Raw genomic sequence first — 9,280 nt, forward strand, 5'->3', positions numbered from 1 at the left:
TTTCAAAGATCCCCTACTGCACCTCAAATAGAGAAACTTAATTGTAATTGAAATTACTATTAGGAACTTCACTGTTATAATATTTTTTTTTTTTTTTTTTTTTTTTTTTGCAGTTTTCATAATGTAGATGCATCATAGTGCATATCTTAGTCTTTGATATTCATTTTTATATTAAATAGCCTATTATCAGTAACACTAGATGAGGTCAAATTAAACATGTATGAGTCCATATTCTATTGATTTGTGCTTATTGGTAAAAGTGCAATACCTGAAAGGTAAAAATAAATTTCAAAAATTATTTTGATCCGTTTAAACATTATACAGCAATGAAGAAAATTGTATTAACTGAAATGCTCAGACATTTAGTCTTCTAAAACTTGACTAAATAAAAACAGTACAAGGTTGATTATAAATAAGAAAATATATATTTTGTTTTTGTTTTTACAACAGGGCTAAGACTAAATTTAAAAATAGCTGACAGAATGAACTTCTAGTGGGTGTGTATCAGTGTCTCTTGCCACTAAGCTCCCTGTGGTTTGTCTCAGGACTCCTTGTGGGAAATGAGCAAAGTGTCACAGTCAGTCCTGCAGCCAGCAGCGGTTTGAGACCGTCACCTCGGGCAAGAAGAAGAAGGAAACAGAAGATGGTACGCGCCGACCCGAGCCTTCTAGGTAAATGATGGGAACATTGTGATACGATCTGTGTAGAAGTTACTTACAGTGGCTTAATTTCTTATGAAGGGAACTTCCGGAGAAGATTACCACAAGTTATTGAGGCACAGATGAGTTAATCATGATGACTGCCTAAACAGTCATTCAGTTTCAGTAGATGTGAATAAAAACTGTTACTTGGTGGTTATATTTAGTGGGTAATTGGTGACATTGGCTGGAGTGTGCATATAATAATATATATTATGAAGGTGCATTGACTTTTTTGACAGTAAAATTATTAATTATTAATTATTAAAATTCTAATTTTTAACAAACTTAATTTAAAACGTTATTGCTCAGGTTTCCTACCTGTATAATTAGGGCCTTTCGCACTGCGGGAACCTTTTCATAGTAGCAGAGCTCTGATTTCCACTGATTATAGTCCCAATGTCTCTGCAGGTTTTTCTGTCAATGCCTCATCTGAGAGACTCAACATGGGCGAGATTGAGACTGTGGAAGACATTTGAGGCCTGCTGATCAGCAAGCTCCCCCTACTGACCGTTTCCATTCTGAACAGCATCCCTTGTGTTCTCCTCAACCCTTATCCTCTCTCGTTTTTTTTTTTTTTTTTTTATCCTCAATTCTTTGATTTGGAGTAGATTCGGGGCAGCAAGTTTTTTTGTCTTCCCTAATCCAGAGGAAACCACAGTTGCAATAACAGCACTGCCCCACGGCCACGAAAAGAACCAAAAACACCGCGACCTGAGAAAAGGAATAGAGGCTTGCTTCTGCAGGAGAGAGGAGTCAACCAGTTTCCAGATGGATCGTGCTCCTCTCCTGACTGGTGTTTCTTTAAGTGTGAATAAAAGGAGTGCAGAGGAAAAAAATTATGCATTATCCCCATTACAACTTCCTTTTTTAATTTATTCGTTCCTCCCCTCATTCTTTTAGTGTTTTCCATTTTCTTCCCTTCTCTCATGCTTTGCTGCCCCTATGTTGATGGACGCAGATAACAACGTAGGACTCGAGGAAATGTGATCAACAGTGTCCTGTTTTAAGGACATTTTTGAAAGTTCCAGACAGTTATCCATTTCTTTGTAAAATATTAGGCTGTTTAAAGAATAAACTTTCAATTCTGCATCTGTATTATAATATATAGAAATGATGAACCAGTGGAGTCATATTTTTTTTTTTATTGCAGTTTTGATGAATAAATCAGTCTCTTGTGTGGGCTGTTCTGCATGCTTTTGCTCGTAATTCACAAGGCAGGGTTGTGCAAATGCAGTTTTCCTTGGTTATGGAAAACTTGGAAATTTCAGGTTTTTCAATGGGAAATACCTATAATATACTTGTTTCTAGGTACATTCGACTAAATTATTTAGTTGGTTTTCAGTACCTCTTTATGCAATTGAATTTCAATAGTTATGATTGACTAAATATGTTGAAATTTATAGCTGCCGTCTGTATATTTAACCTGTTACTTGGGTTGAGTTTCTTGTTTATTTCCTAAAATCAACAGTTTGTTTTTAGTTCCCCTGTGGTTTAGTCTGAAGTCAAAATTAGACCTACTTCTGCAACGTGTTCCTAATAACCACAGAAAATATTTGAGTGCTTCAGTATTTAAAAACAAGCGCACTCTTTAATCAACTACAGTTGAAGTGCATTGCACTAGGGTAAACATTAATATGCAAATGATTTTAAAGTGTAGCTACAAGACACGAAATGGTTTGTTTTTAATATCATACTAGTGTCACATACACTTCAAATTAGTAAGCAGCAAACTGTAGCAGTTTGTTCCTGTCTGATGTTTATGGAGGGGGCTCAGCATCTAAGACTAATATTGATCTGTACTATATACTCTGTTCTATATACTCTGTTATATAAACTGAACATATGTTCTATATACTCTGTTATATAAACTGAACATATGAACATTTTTAAATGATTGTATGAATTAGTACAAATTTGCCACCAATTTGCCAAATTGTAAATGCTGTGAGATTGAGTTGTTTTATTTTATATATATATATATATATTTATTTTGCTGGTATGTTGCATCAACATACAGGACTGGAACTATCTACTTTTTAATAATTGATCATGACAAATATAGCAATGCCCAGGATGCTAAGCTTGCATATCCAATCAACTTTTTTGGGGCCAGTTTTCCATTATATATCTCATAATTATAAAGCATGGAAAAATAATCAAACTGAATCACTTAAATGACATTTCACATAGTTTAATTACATCTGTTGTAATAAAATTGGATTGTCTTGTGCATGACCCACCTCTATGATTACGAAATCAAACAGAAAAGCAGCCCGGGCTGCTGATGGACATGAAGGCATGGTGCTGCAGGAGTGGAAAGACTCCCTTATCCGCGTGAGAAGAGGGTGGGCAGTTACTAGAAGAGTTGACAAAAGTCTGCACTGTCCAGACACCTAACCCCAGCTACCCCTGCCTCTCGCTCGGACTCACACTTGCTCTCTGTGCTCCTTCATTACCGTAGCAGTCTATAGAGTCCGGCCAGGAACCATGGGCGTCTGCAGCAATTCCAGCGGTTTATCTCAGCTCGTCTTCATTGGTGCTCTGGCTATCTGCATGGCTTTTGTGCAGTCAGGTAACATCACCTCCTTTCCATCGAATAAGTGATGGACTTCTCATAGTTGTGTTAAGTTCTTAGAAAAGATTTATTGGGTTCTGATCTGTTGGCCGCTACAGGTGAGAAATTGAGTCAAGTCAGTTTTACTGAAAATTTGTTGCTCATTTTGATGCAAGAGGTGTAGGATCAGTTTGTGAATTGTGGGCCATAAAGAAGAATGTACAGAAAAATCTAGTTTGGAAATGCCAAATTATGCACCAGTCATTTTTAACTTGGTGACAGTTATGATTTTGCAAGGCTCCTTTCTGTGCCATGAATAGTCATTCCTGAGGATAAAAGTAGGACATTCAAAGTTGAATAGCAATAACATTATTTAATAGTAATTCTGTTGCATGATAGCTGCTTTGGGCTTCAAAATCTAAATATGCCATATATATATATATGTGTGTGTGTGTGCTATTGTTTTTGTGACCTATCGGGACACAACTGTATAATGACGTGTATGACACAGGTATTACAAGGAGAGGGTGACTTATGAGGACATAACCCATGTCCCCATTTTTCAAAATGCTTATAAATCGTACAGAATTTTTTTTTAATTAAAAAATGCACAAAGTTTCCTGTGAGGGTTAGGGTTGGTGTAGGGCCATAGAATATACAGTTTGTACAGTATAAAAACCATTACGCCTATGGGATGTCCCCACTTTTCACAAAAACAAACATGTATGTGTGTGTGTGTGTGCGTGTTTGCATCCTGTTTAAAAACTATAGTTGCAAAACGTTTTCCATTTATGACCATCATTTGTTAGTGCTGAATAAAATAATTACAAAAAATATATTCAAATGAACAAACCTGCTCTTTAAAGTGGAAGAAAATGTCACTTTACGGCAATCTCAGACTTTCCAGCCAGAATATATGCTGTAATACTGCACTTTTACATATTTAAGGTCTAAAGGAAGAGGTAATGGCACAGTTGCTTGATATTTCTTATGTGAATGCATGGTTTCAAAAATCCGTATCACCATGATGTCACAGTCTGTTCTGATAAATTGCCAGTATTTCACTACACTCACTAAAAATTACGTTTCTTTACTGGCATCAGTGGTTCAACGAAGAACCTTAAACATCCATGGAACCTTCCATTCAACAGAAGGTTATTTATGGTGATTAAATGTTGTTTACATTTTTATAATTAATTTAATTCTTAATAATAAAAAAGTGGTTCTTTTAATAGCCATTTATACTGGAAGGTTTTATGGAAAACACCCTTTTCGAAACCTTTATTTTTAGTGTACGTTGAAGAACATCTTTTTTTAACTTGAAAATAATACTTTTTTTTTTTTGCATTGTAATAATGAATTAAGATTTTCCTTTTACATGATAATTCCTGACTATGAATTTTTGAGTTTATTTAGTGTAAAGATTCCTGGCGGGCCTGAGGTGAGGTGAGATGAGGACATGGACATGGTGGCAGAGGATTGTCTCATTCGCATGCACCTGTCTGCATGTTGTCATCTCACAGTTGTGCATTAGAATACAAGAAATTAGACTGCATTCTTAGCCTTGTCCTCTTGTCAAATATTTAAGCAGTACTTAATAAATATTTAAGCAGGCCAAGAAGTGACAAACACAAAAAAAGTGTATTTTTTCAAATCAACCGGTTAGCACGCTGACGCCTAGGTGCGTGCTTTTCCACAGACTGGCTTCATAAACAAGCTTGTTTGACTTGTTTTGACTGTGTTTAGGCCGTTGGTTCCTCTGCCTCAAGCTGGCCTCTCTGACCACACAAGTGCCCTTTTGTACCGTGAAGTGAAGGGCTCATTGATGTATCGCTGGCCCTGCGCAGTACCTACAGCCTGCTTCGAGTCTCGCTGAGCAAACAGACTATTATCAAAAATACTCATGGGTTGGCCATCCTCGACTTGCTGACTACAAATATGAACAATTTTATTTTAAGATTTAGGGTGGAATAAGAGTATTTTAGTGTTTAGTTGCATGGAAAGGTGGTGTATGGGGCTACTTTATGTAAATACTTATTTGTGAGTTTAGTTTTAGTTAGTTTTCGACTCATGCTGTTGGGTTGTTCCAGCAGGGTCAGGTAGTTATCCCACTGTTTGTCCATGTTTTACTCTGTCTGTCTTTGTCCCTTCATTGTGGGGTCAGAACCTTTGTGCCCTCTGGGAAATTTGGGCAAGCTGTAACATAGGAAATCAGCTTTGGGCTCGGTGAGTATGATGTAGGTGAGAAAAGTCGCATGGCTGTTCCATGCCTGCGGGAGATGTGGAATGTCAGTGAGAGATGTGAGAAGAAGAAGAGGGGTGCAGGATGGGATAGCTGTAGTGCTAATCCTCCATAAAGACGCTCATTGAGTCATTTATAACGTCACTAACATTTGACACTTTCTAGTGCTTAACATTCAGGTAAAGAAAAAACATTCAACTTTTGCAGCCCACTTTAAAAAATATTTTTTTTTTTACATTTTGAATGCAAAGGTGTTAAGCAACTATTTTTGGTATATTTTAAGAACTTTTTTCTTCTTATGATATCTATGGCCGGTTGCATAGGATATCTCGCTGGTCTCAAATTGTATATAGGTTACATAAAAACATATTGACTGTAGATTGATGTATTTATGTGTGTATTTATTTAGTAAGTATTCTAACTTGTAGCTCTCATTTCATTATATTAATATATCATATTAGATTGTTTTTATGTAAAGACTTCCATGTTGCTAATATTTAATTGTTTAAATATATCATCAGTTTTTTTTTTTACTCAAACATTTTTAATTGCAGCTTTTAAATGACTAAATGTAAATGTATTAAGTAATTCTAATATGTAATCATAAGTCCAGTTTGTCTTATTTCCTATTCTATTATTTAGTTAACTATATCATCCTCGGTTATTTATTTATTTTGTATTTATATCATTCCAGGTTATTTTTATTGATTGATTTATTCAGTACTCTTACTGTGTAGCTGTTGTTAGGTTTAAATACATAGGTTTATTTAGTATTACTAAGCTATTAGTGATTTAATTATATTGTCCTAGAATCTTTTCTTTTTTTTAAAGATATATCAACTTACGTGTGTGTGTGTGTGTGTGTGTGTTTGTGTGTGATTGTGTGTGTGAATATCTTTTGTTTCATCATCTCTCACATCTCTGACTAAACCTATTTTTTTAATATTCCATCAGAATCAGTTGCTGATTCCTCCCCTACACTGCAGAATGATAACCAGGACACACTATCTGGCGCTGGAGGCTTCGATGTGACAACAAAAGTCCCTTTACAAGACACCGCAGATAATGGCTACACCTTTGATTATGAGGATGGTACCCCCTCAATAACTCTGGATGAGGAAGAAGGTAAAGTTATACCACTGAAAAGTACATAGCAGCTTACAAAAGAGTTCTATGTCATAATATGAGGTCTATCACAAAAAGAACTTGGTTTCATTCAAAGTTGATCTTCTGGTGTGTGTGATATTTCTGTTTTCAGTTGTGCTGGGGCCTGGTGCCATCACAGCTATCGTCATCGCCGTGTTCCTCGGAGCCTCTGTTCTTCTCGCTCTCATTGTGATCACGCTCAGAAAGTTCACTGCCTCTTAAGAAGGGACATTGATGTTTGCATTTCCTCTATTTCCCATTCCCATCTCTTCTTTTTATTGTATTTTCAAGTGTCTCATTGGTGGCAGGTCCTTCGTGAAATGGATGCTCTTCACTGAGTTTTGTGATTTCTTTCTCCTCTCAAACTCAAGTCAGAGAAAACCAGGCTAAGGCTGAACAAAAGGGTAACTGCAATCAAGAGAAATTTTGGTTACGTTTGTTTGGTGACCATATATTCATTTTTGATATCCTCTTGTAATAAGGTTTAGAATTAAATATTTAAAGAAGGTAGAATTATTATATTAAAGTCACATTTTAAGATAAAGTTAAAACCGTCCATGTGCAACTAGTTTCATTTTATTTCATGATGTATACTAAATTCCAGTATTCTTGTAATTCTATCTGATTTGTGTAAATGCAATCAATCAAAAAAAGAAATCAGAGTGTTTTAATTTAACTTATACATAAACTGATGAATTTGTTTGTCACCTTGAGATTGGCCACTGAACCGAAAAAAAGACCACGTTTAATCCTCTTATATATATATATAATGTTTTCCCTTTAATTATTTATGATGTTGTTGCATATTTCTGTATTCTATTTATGTTTTTTTTTTAAGAAGACATAACGTAACCAAATGAGCTGCCACAAGCATGTAATTAGGTCTGGGTTGTACTTTCATGAGCCATAATTTGGAAAAAACGTTACATAAGATTATGCTAAATTCATGAAATATGTTATTATTATTGTTTTATATGGTACAAGATTATCAATGTGAAATCAATATTATCAACAAGTTAAGCTGCTTGTAAACAAGGCTACTTGTAAAGAAAATGTTATTTAGTCTATGTATTTTCAATTGTATTGAATTTTTATTTTTGTACTGGCGTGGTTAAACCGTGTCCTACAACCAGGTATGTTAACGTAACGTTTTTGACATCGTCTGATCTGAATTTTCCACAAATTTGTGGAAAGCTAAAACAAACGGTAACATATTGTAATTTGTATAGATCTTGCATAGATCTGTGTATTTAAGAAGCCAATGAACACTGATTAAAACCAACCATACTTGTGCTCTATCGTAAAAGACCGTGTGTAGAACTTCTGTTAAGGACTTATAATGATATTAAACTCTTTGAGCACGTCGGCTCGTTGGTCTAGGGGTATGATTCTCGCTTAGGGTGCGAGAGGTCCCGGGTTCAAATCCCGGACGAGCCCTACTTTTGTTTTCACATTTCCCAATATATGCACTAGTGAAGTGTGGACTGTTCCTCCGAGTTTTTCTAAAAAAAAAGAATATATAAAAACGAGAGTTAATAAAGATGAAGGTTCATTAGCGATTATTTTAGAGCTTAGCATCAACAGCCGTACTTACAGTGCCTCTTATGTACTTACAGCGCCTCTCTGTGGTTAAAAACGCAAATTATATCCAGTAGTTGACAAATAACTATTACTTCCTCAAAAGTTAAGTATATTGACAAATAATGATAATAATGTTTGTTATTTAGTCGTTACTGGATTAAAAAAGAAATTTTAATTTGTTTTCCAAGTCTTATGATGAGTGTTGAACCCCTGATCTAATTATTTGCTGTAGTAAGAATCTGCCAAAACATTAGCTATTTAAATATAAACCCAAAAGTCTATTGACCCCGACGTGATTTGAACACGCAACCTTCTGATCTGGAGTCAGACGCGCTACCGTTGCGCCACGAGGTCAGCTACCCAAGCTGCTTCATTACTGGTCTTTGTCTATTCATGCAGGCCAGTATGCATATTTTATGCTTTTGATTTTGGATATAAATAATATAACAAAAATATGTGGGAGTTTATTTTCGTACCATTCATACATGCTACCTAGGGCGACTACATTTTATGGTCAAAAAAATTTATTTAAGTACCACGCAAAACTGTTGGTGGCCGGTTAGCTCAGTTGGTTAGAGCGTGGTGCTAATAACGCCAAGGTCGCGGGTTCGATCCCCGTACGGGCCAAAGACATTTTTAACCGTTTCTTAATTTAGTCATAGCTTTTCAAAGGGCTAAATAGTTCATTATACTAAAAAAGTTCTAAATATACAACTGCTTTTCTGTTTGAAACCATGCACCTATGATTTTCCATGATGCGTTTTTTAATCGTGTGAGTGATTATAAAACAACTGGATGGCTTGAGTAAGTCAAAGCCCAGTTAGAAAGAATCAGTCTACAACCGTAAATGGTAATACAGAAGACCCGAGGCTACATTACATTCCAACACGGTAATGGAATGGAATCTCAAATGGTCATTACTGAGAGTTTTATAGACCTTCATTTTTTTTTTAAATCTCTGATTTTGAATCAGCCTAAGCAGGAAGTGAAAGCTTATTCATTCGAATAATTGTAGTCCTAAGGTGGAGAGCTCGTTTTGAAGTGATTTATTTGCTG

The 9,280-nt window shown here is 35.5% G+C and overlaps 1 protein-coding gene, 1 long non-coding RNA gene and 3 other non-coding genes across 5 annotated transcripts; 4 read left to right on the forward strand and 1 right to left on the reverse strand.

Annotated features, from left to right (window-relative positions):
* Nucleotides 1-572: 572 nt before the first annotated feature.
* Nucleotides 573-1,892, forward strand: LOC113045289 (uncharacterized). The gene is made up of 2 exons (XR_003275969.1): nt 573-671; nt 1,110-1,892. It is a non-coding gene; the product is annotated as an uncharacterized LOC113045289 (long non-coding RNA).
* Nucleotides 1,893-2,949: 1,057 nt separating this feature from the next.
* LOC113045293 (protein SNORC-like) lies at nt 2,950-7,053 on the forward strand. The gene is made up of 3 exons (XM_026205569.1): nt 2,950-3,273; nt 6,452-6,622; nt 6,756-7,053. Exons 1-3 carry the CDS (start codon nt 3,189-3,191, stop codon nt 6,863-6,865), a joined length of 366 nt encoding a protein of 121 aa, XP_026061354.1. The 5' UTR covers nt 2,950-3,188; the 3' UTR covers nt 6,866-7,053.
* A 955-nt stretch (nt 7,054-8,008) lies between these two features.
* Nucleotides 8,009-8,080, forward strand: trnap-agg (transfer RNA proline (anticodon AGG)). The gene has a single exon. It is a non-coding gene; the product is annotated as a tRNA-Pro (tRNA).
* A 426-nt stretch (nt 8,081-8,506) lies between these two features.
* trnaw-cca (transfer RNA tryptophan (anticodon CCA)) lies at nt 8,507-8,578 on the reverse strand. The gene has a single exon. It is a non-coding gene; the product is annotated as a tRNA-Trp (tRNA).
* A 199-nt stretch (nt 8,579-8,777) lies between these two features.
* Nucleotides 8,778-8,851, forward strand: trnai-aau (transfer RNA isoleucine (anticodon AAU)). The gene has a single exon. It is a non-coding gene; the product is annotated as a tRNA-Ile (tRNA).
* The last annotated feature ends 429 nt before the right edge of the window (nt 8,852-9,280 follow it).

This window comes from Carassius auratus, chromosome 27 (assembly GCF_003368295.1).
Source record: "Carassius auratus strain Wakin chromosome 27, ASM336829v1, whole genome shotgun sequence".
Classification (NCBI taxonomy): domain Eukaryota; kingdom Metazoa; phylum Chordata; class Actinopteri; order Cypriniformes; family Cyprinidae; genus Carassius; species Carassius auratus.

What these genes read in the sequence shown, in the direction of transcription:
- LOC113045293 (XM_026205569.1), top strand. Translation starts at nt 3,189, where the DNA reads ATGGGCGTCTGCAGCAATTCCAGCGGTTTATCTCAGCTCGTCTTCATT. An exon ending in CATGGCTTTTGTGCAGTCAG is followed by an intron (nt 3,274 to 6,451) that starts GTAACATCACCT and finishes ATATTCCATCAG; the next exon opens with AATCAGTTGCTGATTCCTCC. An exon ending in AACTCTGGATGAGGAAGAAG is followed by an intron (nt 6,623 to 6,755) that starts GTAAAGTTATAC and finishes TTCTGTTTTCAG; the next exon opens with TTGTGCTGGGGCCTGGTGCC.